Consider the following 21,286-nt stretch of genomic DNA (forward strand, 5'->3'; position numbering starts at 1 on the left):
AAATGCATCTGTGCCACAGGGGAAATAACAGCTCTACCACACTGCTAGTTTTTCAGACACACAAAAGCAAGCGCTCAGCGTATTGCATTTGGACAGAAGGCGGCTTCAAAATTGCTGAGAGATCTTGGGCAAGGAGCAGCAGGTGAGCTTTTAAACTCCTGCTGATCCCAGTGGATTTGCTGCTTGTGTGATGTTGGAGAGAGAGCTCACTAGAATGAGGAAAAGACAAGTAAATGGTTTGGGTAGCTGTGATGTTGCTATATCTGAGGCAAGAGAACCGTGTCGAAAGAAGCTCTGCCATAAAGTCACCAGATCCTGGGATTATCAACATGAGACATATTCCCAAGAATTAAACAAGAATATACTGTGGGTCTTGTGGCCCACTTGGCTAAGGACCTCTCAGTTTAGAGCCAAAATGGCATATCTGGCTTCAGCTTCCATGGACCTTAGAGAAATCCCCTCCAAGCAACCCAGAGTTAATGGCATATTGACCTCTGCTGACGGCAAGAGGGTAGTGCAACTATATTCCTAATGCAGAAGGACCAGCCCAGCGATTTGCAGAGGAATTGTACACAATTATTCATAATGAGAAAACACAAGTGCGTCTGCTCTACAAATTTATCGCCCTAAAGGTATGTGTATAGTGGGGGGTGGGGGGGTATGGGATAAATCAGAGCTCAGTTTGGCTGAGGAAAGTGTGGCTGACACTCTTGATGATAAACAAACAGGATACTTTCTAGGAAAGGAAATGAGGTAGGAGTCATGTATTCTGACCGGGATCCTGAGATTATATTTTGAGTGCCAGGATGAATTCTGTGATAGAGTCTGGAGACTTGATTAGTCTGGGCTTGATTTCCTTTCTTTGAGTAGAACAATTCCAGCCAGGCCCTGGGAGTAGCCGCCTCCTCCTCACAGTGACTAGGAACTTCGTTTCTCCTTAGGTTCTCCAGCTTCCATACCCACTAGCTACACTTTCTCCAAGCAGATATGGTCTGTAAGGCCAATTCCTGCTACTCATGGAGCTGGTGTGTGTGTGTGTGTACTCCCTCTATACGTGTTCAGCACTGAATGGTTGTTGGCCAGCATCCAATTAGGCTAGCACTGCAGGGAGGCTGAGACCCAGACCTGTCAATTCTTCCACTCAGGACTTGCTGAGCAGGAGGCGAGGACACTGGAGCAGGGAATCGCAGTCCACACAAGCATTGTCAGTAACCAAAACCTGAATTCTTCCAAAGAAGGGTGCTGGGACTGTTCACTATTTGGTTCCCACTCAGACACAGCAGAGCTGCCTGCTCCCTCCCCCCGCCACACAAAATCCTTGCAAGTGTCACTGGTGGAGCACTCCATGATTACAGGGGTTCAGGTGAAGGAGGAGCAGGAGCATCCCCCTGAATTCCAATATATTAAGAGAAATTAGAAAAGGAGGGATGGGGGAAGGAGCGGCATATCTCCTCCTTCCGCTCAATACCTATTCCCAAGCCTTGAGCAGCAAAGGTTCGCTTAACCTTCATTTTGGAAGGTTAATTACATAGATGCGTGTGAGTGTATTTATGGAGCCTGACACGGCTAGGTAAGCAGGGGAAAACTGCAGCTTCTGAAAAGAAAAGAAAAAAAAGAGGGCTCCCTCAAGGAAGCTTCAGCTGCTGCTGCTTGGACAGCCCGGCCCTTGCCTCTATCGGGGAAAGGTCAGGCGAGGGGCATCCTGAGATTCAAGAAACAGGGCTTTGGACAGCCTCCCAAACACAAAGCAGGCATTTCCCCTGTGGGTGGTAGCAGCTCTCTCTCCCCCTCCCCCATTTTAAAATTTTCAGGCTGACCTGGTAACTACAAGGGAAAGGGCCGCATGGGGATGGGAGGGGAGGGCAGCCCCATCTGCCTCGAAAGGGCTCCGGGATTCAAGGTGAGGATTTTCACCGAGGGCAGAGGGCAGCCATGACATCAATTATTCCAGATTGGACAAGAGGAAAGTGCATGGCAGCCTTCACCCCTGAGCGATGGTGTGTTTCCTAATGGCCTTTAGTGCCAGCCGGTGAGTGCTGGTGGTGTGGCTTTTCAATTATTCATCAGGAGGAGGCAGCTTTTAAAACAGATGCTGCATTAGCTCAGCAGGGAGGCAGCAGGCAAAGCCCCCAAGCTGCCAGGGGAGGGGAGGGGAAGGGAAAGGAAGACTGGACTTCCCAGCAAGGGAGGGCTATCCCAGGAGCTAACAGCTTGACAAACGCTGGATATTTTCCCATCAATACAAGCCCCTTGAGAAGCAAAGAAGGGTTAGCACACACATATACACGAGTCTGCAGGAGTCTCTGCCTTGGAAATTGACAAGCAAGTCGTTTATAGAAAGGAAACATATTGGAAAAAGGAGCAAAATGTCCCATTAGAAAAAGGGATGCCGTACTAAGAGCACCCCCTGAGTTACCTAGGTATGTGACAGCCTGTTTTTCCACAGTGTTTTCTGAAAAAATGTGACACAGCTAGAAGCATAGCCCTTTGGTGGTGGTGATGATGGCGGCTGCTGCTGCTGCTGCTCGGAATGAACCAAAAGGCGTTGCATTTCCAGCAAAATCTCCCCCTCCCTTCCCCACCGACAACTCACCAGACTTGCCTGCCACAGCAACCTTAAGTGCCACCAAAAGCGAGAAAAGCTAAACTAACGACATCGAGGGTAATCCACAACACACCACCCTCAGCCACGAGAGCGTCTTGCTAGCCATCCAAATTACATACATGCACCTGGGCATCTCTGCACGCACGTGCACACAAGGACCCGGACCACCTGCCTGCGTGTGAAGAGCGTCACAATGCAACCAGGCGCCCGTCCAGGGTGGGCATAAAATACGGAGCCTAGGGAGGGTGGGCGGGGGAGCTAGTTGTGTTCAAAGGGAAGAGGATTGGGGATTGCAGGAGAAAGCTTGGCCCCTGATCCTTCAGTCTCCAGAGGAGCCGGGGTGTTCCTGTTGGGATCCTCCACCCCTTCTCTGCCACGCCCCTGCTTCAGCCTCCTGTCCAGAAAGTGCACAGCCTGCTGCTCCCTTCATCCACCAGCTCTGGGCAGAGGCGGCAGTGGGATCCTCCGAGGGGTGTCGCTGCTTGACACTCACAGGACCACAAGGCTGGGGTTGCGCAGCTGCTGGTAAACCTGAAGAAGCTTCTCCACTGTTGCATCCGAATCATTCCCCAGACACAAGTTATCCCGGAGGGACTGGGCTTCCTTTAACAGCATCTAGCAGAACAGAATAACAGAATTGGAAGGGACCTTGGAGATCTTCAAGTCCAACCCCCTGTTCAGGCAGGAATCCCATAATCCAAGGTCATCAAGAGCAGTGGGGAAAAGTTCCTGATGAAATGGATGGAATAAATCAGGGAAAAAAGTCTTTTACGTTTTGATAAAATGGAAGGCTTTGGGCATTTCTGAAAGCACTGGGGAGAACTCAGGTGCAACGTGGACTTCAAAACGAGCAATCTCTGAAAGGCTAGATCCTACATTTGACCTCTTTCGATCTATTCCATGCCAAAAAGATTGTTGTGTAGAATTATCATTTCTTGTGAACAGATCAGAACAATAGAGCTGGAAGGGACCTTGGAGGTCTTCTAGTCCTACCCCCTGCTCAAGCAGGAGACCCTATACCATTTCAGACAAATGGTTGTCCAATTTCTTCTTTAACCCCCCTGCCCCAGTGTTGGAGCACTTACAACTTCTGCAGGCAAGTTGTTCCACTGTTTAATTGTTCTAATTGTCAGGAAATTTCTCCTTAGTTCTAGGTTGCTTCTCTCCTTGATTAGACCAGTGACTGATCAACAAGCTTCCCCAAAATGGCTGCCTTTGCTGGCAGGCTCATGCCCCATTAGAGCAGAGGTCTCCAACCTTGGCAACTTTAAGACTTGTGGACTTCAACTCCCAGAATTCTGGGAGTTGAAGTCCACAAGTCTTAAAGTTGCTAAGGTTGAGACCCCTGCACTAGAGAACATGGCTTTTCTAAGCCCTCCTTCCCCAAACAGCCAATTTCTAAAATGCACTTAATTTGGGGCTGCCCTTCGAAGACACCTCGGAACGCAGCTCCTATTTTTCAGGCATTCTATTAGTTACCTATAAAGCTGCTTATAACATTGTTCTATGCTCAGCAGGGAGTGTGGTCTCCAGGATGTTCCTGCTTGTCCTGTCAAGTCATCTAATGAGGGCTTGTTCAAAATCTGGCAGCCCCATCACAGGTCTTTTGTGATGTATCCTACTCATTCTGCAACATGTTGCCTCGGAAGACAGAAATGCCCCATTTGGTGCTAACATTTTGCAAGGCTTTGAAAATAATTTCATACAGGTGGGCTTTCAAAACTTAATGGTGATGGGTCTGCCACTTTTTCTTTTTTGGGGGGTGTGATATTGTGTTTTTTGTTTTGCAGGGCAAGTTGATTGTTGTGCCTCGCTCGCCCCCCTCGCCGCAGCCGGGCCCTTCTCATCTCCTGCCAGACACTGATAGTACAGGAGAATGTCCTGGCATGCCTCCAGCCCCCAGGCCTGGCACCATGCCCGGAGAAACTGAGCAAACAAACCTCCCTCCGATAGCATGTGCCTGAAGCCAGCCACGAGCTGGGATTACTGGCAGCTGGGGACGAAATGATGCAGTGGACAGATCCTCGCTTCTGGAGAATGGAGAGGCAACGTCAGCAAAAGGAAGGGAGGGGCAGGCCTGGATAAGTGCTGAGTCATGGAGCCACACCCCATTGCCTATATAAAGGATCTGCTTTCTGGCATTCTCTGAGTCAGGCAAAGTCTAATCTGGATTGCTGAAGTCACATCTTGGATTCCTGCCTGCCCTGAGGACTCTGATAGGACTTTGGCAGAGCTGCAGAGGCACGCTTGATACGGACTTCCCCGACCTGGCCGTCAGAAAAGGAGTGGGACACGACATTGATACTGTTTTTTTGTATTTTTTACTTTTACGTTTTTATACACTACCTAGAATCTGGTGATACAGACTGATGCACCATACAGATGGTCTTTACTTTAACGACTGCCCCATTTAGTGACCATTTAAAATTACGATGGTGCCTAAAAAGTAACTTTATGATTGGTCCTTGTTCATACAACCATCAAAGCATCTTGTGATGGGATCGCCATTCGTGTGCTTCACAGCTGGCTTCTAACAAGCAGAGTCAATAGAGAAGCCAGAAATAAAAAGAAAAAAAAACGTGGGCACGTGATGTCTTGCTTAATGACCGCAGTGGTTAGTGATGGAGTTGCTGGTTGCAACTGTGCTAGTTAAGCAAGGTTATACCTATTCAATTCAAAAGAAGGATTTCCCATTAAATCTTTCTCCCTGCACAAGATTGTGTGGTTCTGCAGCTCTTCTGTGTTTCAGGATTGGCAGAATTTGTAATGGTCAGGGCTTCTGGCTTTCATACAGGAAGATCCAAAGCACTTTCCTTTCTATTTTTTTTTCTAGAGCTGGGCTGAAAGAATCCCTTCCAAACAGAAAGCAAAAAAACCCAAAAACCCTCCCCAGCTGGACAAATTAGGAGAGTCCAGAGTTTTGGCAGACCATCAAAGATGTCTCGGTGGGGGAACCCTTGGCAGCTGTGCTGGTGAGGTTTTAAATTATCCCTCTCTTCAGTTTATACTAGGGGGAAGGTGCTATTTACTGGATTTTTCTCCCTCTCCCTCCAGCTTTTCTGGATGAGTATTAATTGGTTTGCAGTAAAAAGCTAAGAATATCTTTCGAGCTGAGAACATCGATTCTAAAATCGGCTGCTAGAATTTAATGGCCTGGACAGAAATTAACTCCGTGGCTACTCGTAGACCACAGATGGCTCAGAATGAATGTGTTATTTGCATAATTAATCTGTGAAATCTATTGCAAGAAGTGGTGAGGCTCACTAGCTGGCGGTCTGTAATGTGAGAGGGTAAATTGATCGAGGACAGATCTAAGGCTATTAGATCCAAAGAGTAGATATTGGGGAAAGCAGGGCTCAAAACTATCAACTGCAGAGGAATTTTAATCCGATCAGTCGTCTTTCAGCCCAATCGACTTCGATTGGTCTGAAAGTTGTGAGGACAAAATATAGGTAGTCCGCAACTTATCATTTATTTAGTGACCGTTCGAAGTTACGGCAGCAGTGGAAAAAGTGATTTATGAAACCGGCCCTCAAAAATTCAGGCACCTCACAACCAACAAGTATTTACAATGGCTGGAGCGTCCCAGGGCCACGTGACCTTCACTATTTCAACCTTTGCAATCTTCCTTCTGACAAGCAAAGTTGATGCGGGGAAAAAGGTTTGCTTAATGACCACGTGATTCACTTAATGACCACAGCAAAAAGCTTGTAAAATGGGGTGTGACTCATGTAATGACCTCCTCGCTTAGTGATGGGAGTCCCAGCCTGAATCGTCTCATGCCTGTGAGCCAGGGATGAAATTCTCCCGGTTCAGACCAGATCGGCCGATCCTGTAGCAATGGTGGCGGGTGGCTTGGAGAACCAGTAGCAAAAATGCCACCACCCCCCGCCCATGCCCACCCAATTGCCCGGTCGCCTGCTTGCCGCTTCTTTCCGGTTTGCTCGCTTTTCCCGCTCGAATGGTAGGAATAGGTTGTAAAAAATGCTTTTAACAGGTTAAAAAAAAAAGGCTCTGACGATCACAGCTGAGCCGCACGATCGCCAGAGCCTTTTTTTTTACTTTTAAAAGCATTTTCTTACAACCTATTCGGCCAAATAGGTTGTAAAAAAATGCTTTTAAAAGTAAAAAAAAAAAGATTGCATGCCACAGCTGACTTACCTCATGCCTCCTTTTGGTGTGCACTGCGTGCGCAGTTCACATTTGGTGCGTGGTGCGCAGTATGCATGCGCAGCCCGTGAACCGGTAGTAAACCGGTTCAGATTTCACCACTGCTGTGAGCATACCAGAGGCATCTTATTGGCTGCTGTGGGAAACATAGTACTGGATTAAAATGCACCTTGTCCTGAGGGAGAAGAGCTATTCGGATGCTCTACATAAACCCAGGGTGGGCAGTGTGTATTTCCACGATTTGGGGACAGGGAGAAAAGTGACAAGACAAAACTCAACCCTCAAGTGAATTCTTCAGTTGCATAAAAGGTTCCATTGTGAAATCGTGGGTCATGCTTTATAGGAATGTCTGTTTTTAGCTCTGGGCTAAGGCAGGGAAGGAAAGAATGGTATCACTAATCAAATTATGGAACACATAAACAGAATGAACACAACTGATTCAAGACTGGGTGAGGCAGTCAACAACTATGGAAGAAGCTGTAAATTCATTCCCTCATTGGCTCTGTCAAGCCAGATTCTGAAACTTAAGATGTTCAGCCTCTCCAATTTTAATAGAGTGGCTAAAAACAAATGTGGCCGTCCTTGCTTATTGACCATTCATTTAGCAACCATTCAAAGATGGATTTGAACAAATGAAGAAATGGTAGTTACAACCAGTCTTTGTATTTATAGCTGTCATAGGTCCCCGCCACCCACAGTCACATAAACAAAATTCAGATATTTGGCAGCCTGCCTGCATTTACAACAGCAGTGTGCACTTCAACTCTCCCCAACTCCTATTTCCTCCCCCCCACATCTCTGTCCTTTTGGCTGCCCTGCACTCTGCCATTGCCACCTATCCCTGCTGCCCTTCCCTCTGATCTTCTTCCTCCAGTGCCAAAAGAACAGAGATGGAGGAAAGATAGATGATAGATAGATAGATAGATGATAGATAGATAGATAGATAGATAAATAGATAGATAAATAGATAGATAGATAGATAGATAGATAGATAGATAGATAAATAGATAGATAAATAGATAGATAGAAAGATAGCTGGATGGCTGGATAGATAGATAGAAGGATGGATGGATGGATGGATGGATGGATAGATAGATAGATAGATAGATAGATAGATAGATAGATAGATAGATAGATAGATAGATAGATAGATTGATTGATTGATTCCCTGAAAATAAGACCGGGTCTTATATTATTTTTTGCTCCAAAAGACGCATTAGGTCTTATTTTCTGGTTAGGTCTCATTTTCAGAGAAATACGTTACTAAATGTGTCCATCCAGTTGAGGATCTTAACTGGAGCTTATCTTGGGGGGTAGGGCTTATATTATGAGCATCCTGAAAAATCGTGCTAGGGCTTATTTTCTGCTTGTGTCTTATTTTCTGGGAAACATAAATAGATGGGGGAACTGAAATGGAGGTGAGCCAGCAGGGCAGGAAAATTTTGAGGTCCCCTCCTAATGACTGCACAGTCCTTGCCTAACAACCAGGACTACTGGAACTGCCTTCACTAAGCAGTGTGGTTGTAAGATGTTTCACCCAACACTTTGCTTAGGGACAGAAACTTCAGTCCCGTTAAGAGTTGTTAAGCAAGGACGACCTGTACTATGAAATCACGGAGTTCAGCAAATGGCAGGTGGTTGAAGTTCTCCCACAGCCAGCTTGAACAAAGTCTGCAATGCACATTTGCTTCCTCCAGTGTCTTGAGTCTGGGTAGCTGCTTACCTCGTGGTTGGCTTGGATCTGTTGGAGATACTGCACTCTGATATCTGGGGGAGAAGAATCCTGGGCAGCTTGTTCCAAAATCAGAGCCTGTGTTAATCAGATCAAAACAAACAGGACTGCTTAAACCCCTCCTGTTTGAAGCAATGGTTTCTTCCATATGGTCCCATCCAGGGTCTATACTCTGCAGACAAGGGCCTTGTTTGTGTGCTAGCCCCAAAGGAAGCCTGCCTACAATTAAATAGGGAAAGCATCTACAGTCCTTGGTGGCGTTGTCAACACTCTGGAATTTCCTTCCCAAATCGGTCCAGCTGGCTTCTTCTTTGTCATGCTTTGAGAAAAAAATTGAAACATAGCCTTCTTTCCTATCTTTCCTTTCCTATTTGCCATGCTTCATTATTGACACCATTTATCTTTATGTATAATTAAAACATTTTTACTCCACTTTTCTTGATTGCAGAAAATATTAAATATTAATATTTATTATTTATTTATTATGTATTAATATTAAAGATTAAAGAAAATATGACTTCAATAACAGTTGCTAATGCTTGGAATAAACTACCTGACTCTGTGGTCTCTTCCCAAAATCCTCAAAGCTTTAACCAAAGACTATCTACTATTGACCTCAACCCATTCCTAAAGGGTCTGTAAGGGGCGTGCATAAGAGCATAAGCGTGCCTACCGTTCCTGTCCTATTGTTTCTTTTCGTTATATCCAATTAATATAGTTATTACATACTCATACTTATATATATGCTTATATATTGTATAGTAATTTCATGCTTATGCTTATATATACTGTGTGACAAAATAAATAAATAAAATAAATAAACTTTTTGATATTGTAATTCTATAATGCTATTGGTCCTAATTGTTATTTATTCATTGTTACTACTCATTGATGAATGAGCCGAGTATGTAAATGAGTGAAATCAAGAAAATAAATGCCAGGGCAAGGTGAAAAATCCGACTACTAGGTCTTCAAATCTGACCTCTTGTGCTTTTTGAATGTGAAGTGGTGATGGCCTAACAAACTCCTAAAGGATTAGGCTCAGCATTTCTGGGTTTCCTGTTCTCCCTCTCTTTAGGACATGCTGTCATTCCCACCTCTCATTCATGAAACCTTAAGGCAGGGGTGAAATGCTCCCAGTTCGGACCGTATTGGCCAATCTGGTAGCCAGGGTGGTGGGTGGTTCGGAGAATTGGTAGCAAAAATCCCTGGGGCCCCCACCCATGCCCACCCAATGCCCGGTCACCTGCTTTCCTGCTTGCTGCTTCTTTTAAAAAAATGCTTTTAAAGGTTAAAAAAAAAAGGCTCTGACGATCAGGCAGCTCAGCTGGGATCGTCAGAACCTTTTTTTTTTAATCTTTTAAAAGCATTTTTTACAACCTATTCAGCCGAATAGGTTGTAAAAAATGCTTTTAAAAGTAAAAAAAAAAGATTGTGTGCCACAGCTGATCACCCTCCCCGCACGCTGTTCTACTTACCCCATGCCTCCTTTTGGCATGCACTGTGTGCGTGTACCTTGCATTTGGTGCATGGTACGCACTGTGCATGCACCTGCAGCGAGCATGTGCAACCAGCAAACTGGTCGTAAACCGGTTCAGATTTCACCACTGCCTTAAGGACACCCAAATGACATGTCAAAGTTTATGTTTTCTTTATCATCCCCAAAACACCAGATTTGTAGCAGTTCTTTCACAGGGGTAAGAACCCATAACACACTCCCAGCAGTATAGAGGCCTACATTAAAAAAAAAAAAAACACACACACACACCTACTTCTGTTCCCTTGGTAACTTACACGATTTTAAAAATGTATTATTTTTTTATGGTGCCATCTCCTTTGCAAGGTAGCTGGGGGTGGATGATAAGAGAAAACCCTCAAAAGCCTTTGTTTCTTAACATGAGGACCAGTGGTAGGATTCAGCCAGTTCTGTCTGGATCGTGCGAACCGGTAGCGGGGACTGCGGGAGGCTCCGCCCACACACCCGGATGTAATGCACGACTACTGCGTATGCGCAGAAGGCCGTGCACATGCGTAGAGGTGGCGCGTGTGCTCACATTTGCGAACCGGTATGGGAAGTGAATCCCACTTCTGATGAGGACTATGGAACATTCATTCCCTTTCTTAAGAGAGAGGAAGCCTAGGTGGCCTCAAGACTATTTCACAAATCAGCCCAGATTTTAGGGCAGGGCAACAGAAAAAATACCATACAGCCCCACCTCCTGCTGGATTGCAACCTAAACCCCTATCTTGTTTGTGCAACCAAAGTTTTCGGGATATAATAGGCAAACATCCTGCCTTCTTTCACTCTGCCACAGCACATACCTGAATGCGCCGAACCACAGCATGATGCAGTTGACACATGTTCACCAGTGGAGAGCCCTGGATGACAATCTCCACAGCTTGGATAGGACCTGCTGGGCTCAGGTCACTGACAGTCACCTGGGAGGAAAACAAGAATGTCACTGCCACCAGTTTCACCGAGCAGCAAAACTGAGAGTAAGGAAGTGTCAATCATTTTTTTAAAAAATGGCTTTCATTTGACAGGGGAAAATAATCACTGTTCCACACCACTGACGCTCAAAGAGGAAAAAGAGAGAGGAAGAGAGGAGGGTTCCACCTGATGTAAGAGCACGGAAGGCCAAACAGCATTTCAAGCATGTAACTATTATATGCATTTTTTCCCCTCTTTCTTCCATGTTCTGAGCTATTTTGTCTGGAAGCACAATATCCCTTTCCAAATATATTTATTTATATGATTTATGCCCCCAATTTAAGCTAAGGTAGCATGCTTGGAGAACCTGTCACTGGAATGAAAGGACAGTCAACTGACTCCTCCCAAAGTGGTTTTTCCAGTTCACTGAAAGGGTTACATTGCGTTGACGCTCGTAGCATGCAGTTTGACCTGTAGCAAAAATTAGAATGAAAATTTTAAACAGGCAGCAGCCCCCGACTCAGTTCATTTCGGGAACGTTGGACGTTACAATGGCACTGAAAAAACTGACTTCTGACCATTTTTCACACTTGCAACCACTGCAGCATCTCCATGGTCACATGATCAAAGTTCTGGATGCTTGGCAACTACCTCGTATTTATGATGGTTTCAGTGTCTTGGGGTCATGATATCACTTTTTGTGGCCTTCTGACGAGCAAAAGTCAATGGGGAAGCCAGATTCCCTTAACAACCACGTTACTAACTTAACTGCAGTGATCCGCTTAACAATTATGACAAAAAAGGTTGTAAAATTGGGCAAAATTCACTTAACAACTGTCTTGCTTAGCAATGGAAATTTTGAGCTCAATTGTAGTTGTAAGTCGAGGACTACCTGTATTGCAGGCTAACTCTACCCACTGCCAGGAGTTCGATCCTGATCAGCTCAAGGTTGACTCAGCCTTCCATCCTGCTGAGGTCGGTAAAGTGAGGACCCAGATTGTTGGGGGGGACAATATGCTTTTACATTGTAGACTGCCCAAGAGTGCTATTTGTCCAGAATGATATAGTGTTTCCTGCAGGGGATTGGACTAAAACAGGAGTCCCCAACCTCTGATCCGTGGCCCAGTACTGTGCAAGTGGTGAACGGGCAAGTGTGTGTGCCAAGCGACATTCATGCAAGTGCCAGGTGAATGCATGCACAAAGGTGCCATTGTGCAAGTGATAGGCATGCATGCACGCGTGTGAAACTATTCCCCTCTCCACACACACCCCCAGCTGTTGCCACTGTTGCCACCACTAGTCCACAGAACCAGAAAGGCTGGGGACCACTGCATTAGGCCTCCAAGATCCCTTCCAAACTGTTTTTCTATGCTCCTTGTAGCAAGACAAGAGCACATGTGGCCCATGAAAGGGGACAAGCAAGAAGCAGAGAGCATTTGTAATCACTCAGGATTACTAAATGGATCTTTACAAACTGCATCATGTCTAGGGGCATCATGCTGATCTCCACACACTGAGCAAAATGCAGTTCTGCATCAGGAAGGTGCTCCCCTCCTGCCGCTTCTCTCTAATGCCGGCTCAAGTTCCTAATTCGTATTTGTTTACCAAAATGTAAAATACATGTATGTATTTTGTCATGTTTATGTAGTGTATATTGGAGGTGGAGACCCTGTGAGAGCTGTATGCAACGAAATTTCATTTTAATGTATGCCGATTAGTGTACATTCAAAGTGACAACAAAGTTATTCTAAGTCTAACAAAATGAAAGTAGTGGAAAAATAGGGGAGAAAAAAGTGTAGGGAAAAAGGGGAAAAAAGAAAGAAAACATTGACCTCGGTCTCTTTCTTTAGCGCAGTAGAATAAGATAATAACAAACAGCCTCAACTTTTTACTTTTACATAAAATCTATATACAAGCCGTTTCTATGACAACAAATCTATCTAACCAGCATAACCAAAGTCAAAGTTTCACGGCCCAATTACAATTCCTGCCTTGCCTCTCGGATGTTCAGCTGCACTTTGCCTCCATCTGGGGCCAACCCTTGCATGACTGCCACCTCCTGGCTCCGAAGGGCATCCGCTTCAGCATTTTCAGCCAGCAGCCATCGCAGCACAATACAGCACAAGGACACTTCTGGCCAAAGATAACAAAAGAAGGAAGAAGGACAATCTTTATTACCTGAAAAGCATGAGGGTACCTGGGGATACCCAACTGACATCCCCCGATTCTCCTACTGGCTTTCCAAACATACAGAGTCTGTAAGTCCAAAGGTGCTTTTTTCAAAAGGCATATTCCTTGCATTCAAAGAATTAGAACACTTTCTGAGAGTCGCTGAGGTCACTTGGAGGTTTATCTGTGCCCTCAGGGTCACCTGAATAGTGCAAAGGGGTGTTCCGCCCTCAGAAAGAGTGCTATTGGCCAGATGACTGCAAGGAATAGAAATCCTTCCATTTTCCACCATTCAATCAGAACTGAAGAAGCTTCTTGGATGAGAAGTGAAACGTCTTCAAGGAAAAACAAAGTCCAGTTATCTTTTGAAAAAAGCACCTTTGGGACAACAATGACCTGGGGGGTCTGAGGGACTCTGGGAGTTGAAGTCCACAAATCTTAAAGGGACCAAGGTTGGAGACCCCTGACCTGGATGACTAAGAATCTCCAAAGACATACGTCTAGGACATATGTAATATCATAATAAAGATGTTAAACTGAACTGATTGTCTTATAGCCTTTTGAGTGTAAGGACCCACCTTTATGAATTTGAGATCGTGATGGTATGAATAAAAGAATCCCAATGGACATTTAGAGAAAGATACACAATAATTTTATGCTTTCTGTTTTAATTGTAGCCTCCCCCCAAGTTGTCTATGAGTGAGATGGGCAGGCTCCAATTTTTTAATATATATTTAAACACAGAACTAAACGCCTATGCTTCCAATAGGTATTAGATCTCTGTTCCAGTGAGATGGATGGAGGAAATACCTACAATCCCTGTCTATCACTGCTTGCAATTCTGGCAAAATATTCCAGATCTCGCTGTCTTCCTCCCTGCAACACTACTTTGTTGAGAACCATTATGCAAATGTATACCAAACATCATATGACTATAAAATTTTAAGTATCCTTAGAAAACATTTTATTGCTTATCTTGGCAAAGTATCCACTCTAGTCTGGGCTGAAATTAATTCTCAGGATTAGCCGGAAATGAGGATTTGCTCATGAACATGGCACACTACTTGCATTATTTTTAATTGCCAAGAGGAAAGTTATCCAGCTTCTATCACTGGATTTGGCTGCAACACTTTCCCCTGCTAACTAAAAGGATCTGGGAGTCATTTACAGGCTTTTTGATGGTGGAAAACTCATTAAAACACAAAGGTGGTCTATTGCTGGCTTCCAGTCTATTAGTTTGACATTCTCTGATTCTGGAAGAGATTATGTAAGGCAGCGTTGGGAAACCTGGACCTTGCAGATGCTACAGGACTGCAATTCCCAGCATCCCTCATCACTGCCATGCTGGCTGATTATGTAGCAACATCTGCAGAGCCACGGAGCTCCAACTCTTCTTTTAGAATTCTGCTGTGTGTGTGTGTGTGTGTGAAAGACAAAACAAAATTACAGGAAGTTCTGTCTTCATATAACTCGGCCAAGAACATTATTAACTGGTCCACTGACGAGCGAGACGTCCCAAGTCTCTCACAACAGCTGCCTTGCAAATAATAGACACTATTCTTTTCAGGGCAAACAGTCAATGCAGGTGGGCCTTGGAGGTGCTAAACCTAATGAAAGGCAAGGAGAGGACAAAAGACAGGAAGTTTAAAAGTATTCACAGGTAACACGCACCTTCACAGAAGTCCTTCAAGGATGTTCTCAGCAGTTCAGAGGATACCTTGATTGAAGCTACAGTTGGAGCCAAGTAATTTTCATCGATGATACTCAGTCCCTTTGGGACAAGCTCATCATTCTCTTCCATGCTCTTGAGAGATAACTTCAAGAAGTTTTCAACTGGATCCCCAGGGACAGAAATGGCCATAGCAGGTGGGCTAGCTTCAGACACTCCCTTGTTATCATCCAGGCGAAGGCACTGCAGGAGGTCAATGATGTCTTCCCTCAAGGGCAGGCAGATACCTTCTCTGTCCAGAGCAAGGCCAGGGGAATCGTCTGAAAAGAGGTCATCCAGAAGCTCAGTGGATTCAGAAACGGTGCCTAAGATCTCCTGCAAGCTGTAGTAGAGGGAGCAGGAGACAGTGAAAGGCAGATTCAGTTTGGAGCCTTCAGCGGGGCTGACTGGAAGGGTCACCTCCGTCTTGTTCCCTGGAAGAAGCTGATCTATAGGGAAGGTATAGGTGGTGGCAGAATCTGAAGTGGTTTCCTCAAAGTCACAGGAGTTGGCGAAAAGCTGGACGCAGAAGGTCCAGCCCCGCTCCAGGCTGCATTCGCTTGAGTTTTCTAAGATGCAGGAGATTGTCAAGGTGTCCTGAACCAGCATATGGCTCCAATGAGCAGCGATAGTGCAAGTGATGGGCTTCGGACCATTCTGGCTTGAAAGCAAAGCTGCACTCACATTCATCACTTGGTTCAGGCATGTCAAAGCTTGATTTTTTTGGTCCACAGCTTTTTTAAGGGAGGACACTCTGCAGGTATCAAAAGAGAAAGAAACACTGAATAATACTGATGGTAAAAACTGCCTAAGAAATTCATATGCGAAAGACAGCTATGCAATGGAAAACCTATTTGTCAGAAGATAATGGAAACTGCTGGCCCTTTGCGTGGCTTTGTTTGAAGGCTCAACCAAGTGACCATTAAGTAAGCTATGTTGGCACTTGACTCACTTCTATCCCTCGCTGAAGCCTGCAGGTGTTCTGACCTAGGCTTCCTGAGAAAGTATACAGCACAATCTTAGTTCCCGCAAACCTCTTTAATTCTTATGGCTGTGAATTATTGTCATTCCCAGTCTGAAAGGCTTCTCAAACAGTCTTTCAGGGGAGTGTTTACAAACACCAACCTTATCTCCTCTGGAATGCTGCCAGAGAACTAACTGACACATGCAGAGCAAGGCCAAACTTAGCACAGAGTCAAACACAACTTTTCCAAAGCTTTTACCAACCAGATGAACTAACTGCTTCCTGCAAAAGCTCACGTCCCGTTCGCTTCTCTTTTATATCTTATGGGAGGGACCAATCATCTCCAAGCCTTACTCCCAAGTCGACCCAGTTTTCTTAATTGTTCCTGTCTTCTGGCAGCTCTGAGCATGCGCACACTGGGAACAGGCTCCTGCTGTTCTTCTGCCTCCCCGATGTCAGACTCTGGAGGCAGCAAAGAACTACCAGATGGCCTTGGCCCCCTCTCTGCCTCCGACTCAGAGCCCGCCCTCATCTGAGCCTCCCCCAGACTCCAGGACTGGCCCAGGTTCCTTCCCAACCTCCTCACTGTCTGAATCTGCTGCCAGCTCTGCTGATTCTGTCAAAGGGGAAGCCAGATTCACTTAACAACTGTGTTAGTAACTTAACAAGTGCAGTGATTCACTTAACAAATGTGGCAAGAAAATTTGTAAAATGGGGCAAAACCTAACAAATTTCTCACTTAGCAACATAAATTTTGGGCTCAAATGTGGTTGTAAGTTGAGGAATACCTCTGCTGCTCTTCCAGAAGCCCTTATGCCTCCGCTTCTTCCAGTTCCACTGACACCCCAAACAGAACCTTCTGCATAGCTGTTATCTTCACCCATCGAGCCACTACTGCCATATTTCCTGCCTTGCCCATTAACTGAGCATCTTGTGGCTCACCCTTCCATCCCACTGCAGGGTTTAGCATCAAATCCTTGTGCCAGAAAAAGCTGCTCAGGCAGGACAATCCAGGTAGCATTAGCAAATGCTTCCTGGAGAGCTCCCAAGCCACACACGTAAAAATGCCAAATTTGTACTCTATATGCAAGGGATGCTATTCATAGTGAGGTCAACTCTTACCTTTCAGAGACATGGCCTATCCCGGACAGCAGCTCTTTGATCCTCTGCCCAGCTTTGTCAGCGTTCATCTTGAGCGGCTGTGTATCATCTGGGCTGCACAAGCCACACGTCATGAGACGGCCTTTGGCGGAGAGAGCCAGAAGTTCAGATTCTCCTGTGCATGGTGGCAATGTAGAAGAAGAGGAGACAAGCAGAGGAGAGAGTTAACACCATGGGGAAGATTTCAGTCTGCCTCCCCACAATAGACTAGAGAAGCAGAACTTGATGTGTGAAGGTTACATAGAGCCCTAAAGAGCCTTCACCAAGGACCTCCAAAGTGCTCCCATATTACCACGTATAGTGTCACTGAAGGAGAAAATGATTAAACTCAATGGAAGGATAACTGTATAAAATTTAATTTTTAAAATTAATTCAAAAGTAAATCAAATCAGATTTAGTTTTTGTCCTGATCCACCTGCTACAGAATCTCTCGCATCTCCCCGACAAGCAGTCACCTTGTAAGGGGAGATGGGCTACCTAGAAATTTAATAAATAAATAAATGTCACACAAATAAATGTCACTGCTTTTAAAACCTGTGTACTCCTTGTATTTGTGTAGTCTAGTGCAGTGGTTTTAAGGTGCTGGCCTAGAAACCGGGAGACTCTAGTTCCGCCTTAGGCATGAAAGTCGGCTGGGTGACCTTGGGCCAGTCACTCTCTCTCAGCCCAACCTACCTCATAGGGTGGTTGTTGTGGAAAAAATAAGAGGATGGAGTTTGCCTTGAGTTACTTATAAAGTAATAAAAAACTAGGGATTAAAAAAACTAATAAATACAAATAATCCTCGTCTTACAACCATACATTTAGTGACCGTTAGAAGTTACAACGGCACTGCAAAGTGATTTGTGACCATTTTTCACATTTACGACCATTGCAGCATGGTCACGTGATCGAAATCAGATATCTGACAACCGGTTCATATTTATGACAGTTGCAGTGTCCCGGGGTCATCTGGTTACCTCTGACAAGCAAAATGAACAGGGAAACTGGATTCACCTAACAACCATGTAGCTAACTTAAGAACTGCACTGATTCGCTTAACAAAGGTAGCAAGAATGGTCGTAAAATGGGGTAAAACTCACTCAACAGCTGTCTTGCTTAGCAAGAGGAATTTTGAGCTCAACTGTTGTTTCCAGTCGAAGAAATGAATGTTCCAACCATGAGGGATCTGTACTTCCCCATACAGTACTCAAACAAACAAACAAAAATTCTTCAACTTTTCCAAACAGGCAAACATGCTGGCTGGGGAATTCTGGGAGTTGAAGTCCACACATCTTAAAGCTGCCAAGCTTGAAAAACACTGTCCTAGAACCATCTGACAATAAAAGCTCTGGAACAACTATGCCGGTTTGGAATTCTGAGGCTGTAGTTAAGCAACCTTAGAGAGGTAAGAAATGGGCAATCTAACCAGCATTTGGATGACAGCTTTCACGATGCAACAAAAAGCTGAAATACCACTAGCTCTGTCTGTGCACATGCCCCTCAATATCCCTGTCACACCAGATATTCAAGAGTCTTTCCTTTTCACAAAAGAGAGAAGAGAAACAGGCATGTTGCCAATTAAACCACAACTCCACCACATTTATTACAATAAAACGGCAGGTGGCTGCAGCGCAATGTTTTATCTGGAAACGCGCCCACCTATACAGGAAAAAGATAAAAAGTTAAGTTGGAAAGGGGACTGAGGATAGAAAGTATTTTGCATCGGAGGGAGGAAGTCAAACAGGGACAAAGAAGATCACAGGAGAATTAAAGAGGTAATGGGGAATAAAAAGGGTATTGGCTATGTTGTACGTATGCGGATAGTGGCGTATCGGTGTGGGTGTACATCCAGCCTGGATTTGGGTTGCAAATGTGTATTGACCTATGGATAACTCTTCTCAGCCTGCAGGAAGAACTGCAAGAAGGGAACATTGCTCAGCCTGTCCTAGAAGAGCTAAGATCAATTTCTGTGCACAGAAAGCAACTTCAGTCACCGCCACACTTATGCTGGGAACAAAGCCATTGCAGACAAAGCCATTGTAGACTCAGTCCCAGTTGCAATGTATGGCTGTGAAGGTTGGACCATAAGAAAGGCTGAGCGCCAAAGAATTGAGGCCTTTGAACTCTGGTGCTGGAGAAGACTCCTGCAAGTCCCTTGGACTGCAAGGTGAACAAACAAGTCAGTCCTAGAGGAGATCAACCCTGACTGCTCTTTAGAAGGCCAGATCCTGAAGATGAAACTGAAATACTTTGGCCATCTAATGAGAAAGAAGGACTCACTGGAGAAGAGCCTAATGCTGGGAAAGATTGAGGGCAAAAGAAGAAAGGGACGACAGAGAACGAGGTGGCTGGATGGAGTCATTGAAGCAGTAGGCGTGAGCTTAAATGGACTCCAGAGGATGGTAGAGGACAGGAAGGCCTGGAGGAACGTTGTCCATGGGGTTGCGATGCGTCGGACAGACTTCGCAACTAACAACAAGACTCCCCCACTCCAGGGGGCAGAGAAAATCGGTGGCCCTAGGAAAGGCTTGAAGAATGAAAGAGAAACGCAGCGGACTCAGGGGTGACCAAAGAAAAGGCAGCAGAAGAAAAAGATGGCAACAGCTTCTTCTTCTTCACCATTTCTCACTCAAAAGCAAGATCCCAGCTGTTTGCTGCCAGGCAGGCACCCTGCCCTTTCCAGAGGCCAATGCTTCATATAAAAAACTGGAAACTGAGAGCTCAAGACATGAAAGCCAGCTGAGTGACCTTGGGCCGAGCTCTTTTTCAGCCCAAGCCACCTCACGGAGTTGCTGTGGGGAAATTAGGAGGAAGAAGGAACATTAGATATTTTCGCTGCCTTGAGTTGTTTTATAAACACAATAAAGGTGGGATATAAATTAGAATATCTTCTAATTTATACATAGATACCATAGATAGATACATAGACTGACAGACAGACCATCTTCCCCCTCAAAAGATCAAAGTGGGAAACGATGCTGAAAGTTGGGGGAGAACAACAAAATGGGGGCAAACGGCAGGCAGAGAACCTACTTCCAGGAAAAGAAAGAAGGGCAACTGTATATCCAGGTAACTTCCCCTCCAGAATCTTTATCCTACCTAGTTGAACACTTCATATTATTTGCTAAAGACCCTTTTCGAATAGAACAATTTCATCCTAGGATGCAAGGAATTAGGGTTCAGAAACTGAAGAAAGAGCCCCTGGGGAAAGGAAGAGGCACAGTGACAACTGGCCCCCACAACAAGATCTGGGATTGAACTGAGAACTGAGCCTTTTAAAATAATACTTGCTGCTGGATCTCATTAGCATGTAAAGAAGGCTGAAGGAGAAAAAGTCTATTAACAGCTCAGAAATTAAAGCAGCACTAAAAATAAAGCTTATAGTGGGCCAGATAGCCAGCTTCTCACAGGCTGCATAATTCTAAATCTCCTCCCTGCTGCTTTCAGAAACTGCTTCACCACCACTACAATTTGTCCACACAAACAAAACATTCCCAGTTTCCTTCCTTGCTTCTTCCTTATCCATTTCCATTTTCCATTTTTATTTTTTTGCAAAATAATAATAATAATAGTGCAGCACCTTTAGGCAAGGTCTTTCCACCATACCAAATACCCCGGTTATGGCAAGGATGGGTGTAAAATCATTTGCTTTCTAAAACCGTGTTGGTAGCTGGAGCAACCCTCCCCTCCCCCCCTTTCCCCTCCTTTGTGTTCAAGGGGGAGACAAATGTCTTCCACCAATCCTTGCTAGAAAAGAAGTCTGTTTCCTGCATGCAGGATCTGAATGCCTCTGGCATGGCAAGCAAGCACAATGCAGATGTTTTGCACAAGAAAGGAAGGGGGTGAACAACAGAACTGCTTAGCCTCCCCAGGTTACAGCATTTCAGATCCATTTTGCTGAAAGGAGGCAGAGCTCTTGAACTAGAGTTCCACTCTCCTGTTTTCTTGATGGGGCTGAGTTGGTGCAAGCTGGCCTCAAGCTTTTCTCTGTGCAAAAAACCCGAAACAAGAAAATATCACACACTAGCATATAATGACCATACAGCCTTTCCCCAAAGCTGCAAGGGCTGAGCTCCTTCGCCTCAAATCAAGACATCCCTGTCTGACTGGGCAAGTATGATATGAACAAGCCACCGAAAATGGTCTTAACAAGGAGAGGGAGTGGGGATAGTAAAAGGAACAAAAAGTTCAATTCAATCTAGTAGTGATTTAAGGCACCAGGGTAGAAACTAGGAGTGGTGAGTTTTAGTCTGGCCATAAGCCTGAAAACCAGCTGGGTGACTTTTTCTCAGCCCGATTCACCTCATGGGTGGGTTATTGTGGGGAAACTAGGAGAAGGAAGGAGTATTAAGTATGTTCACACT

At 45.1% G+C, this 21,286-nt stretch overlaps 1 protein-coding gene across 8 annotated transcripts in view; it reads right to left on the reverse strand.

The window, feature by feature from the left end:
- The window catches only part of FAAP100 (FA core complex associated protein 100), a 58,267-nt gene that overhangs the window by 25,024 nt on the left and 11,957 nt on the right, over positions 1 to 21,286 (reverse strand). For 3 of the 8 annotated variants that reach the window (XM_058166324.1, XM_058166323.1, XM_058166322.1), the window contains exons 5-10: positions 16,902 to 17,055; positions 14,779 to 15,569; positions 12,935 to 13,071; positions 10,830 to 10,946; positions 8,499 to 8,585; positions 672 to 3,220 (exon numbers count right to left, since the gene is read on the reverse strand). In XM_058166324.1, coding sequence (XP_058022307.1) covers positions 3,095 to 3,220; positions 8,499 to 8,585; positions 10,830 to 10,946; positions 12,935 to 13,071; positions 14,779 to 15,569; positions 16,902 to 17,055 — 1,412 coding nt within the window. In that variant the 3' untranslated portion in view covers positions 672 to 3,094. Of the gene's footprint in view, positions 1 to 669; positions 3,221 to 8,498; positions 8,586 to 10,829; positions 10,947 to 12,934; positions 13,072 to 14,778; positions 15,570 to 16,901; positions 17,056 to 21,286 lie in introns of those variants that run through there. The other 5 variants (XM_058166329.1, XM_058166328.1, XM_058166326.1 and 2 more) reach the window with 3 other exon arrangements.

The sequence above is a fragment of the Ahaetulla prasina genome, chromosome 2 (assembly GCF_028640845.1).
Source record: "Ahaetulla prasina isolate Xishuangbanna chromosome 2, ASM2864084v1, whole genome shotgun sequence".
In the NCBI taxonomy this organism is placed as follows: domain Eukaryota; kingdom Metazoa; phylum Chordata; class Lepidosauria; order Squamata; family Colubridae; genus Ahaetulla; species Ahaetulla prasina.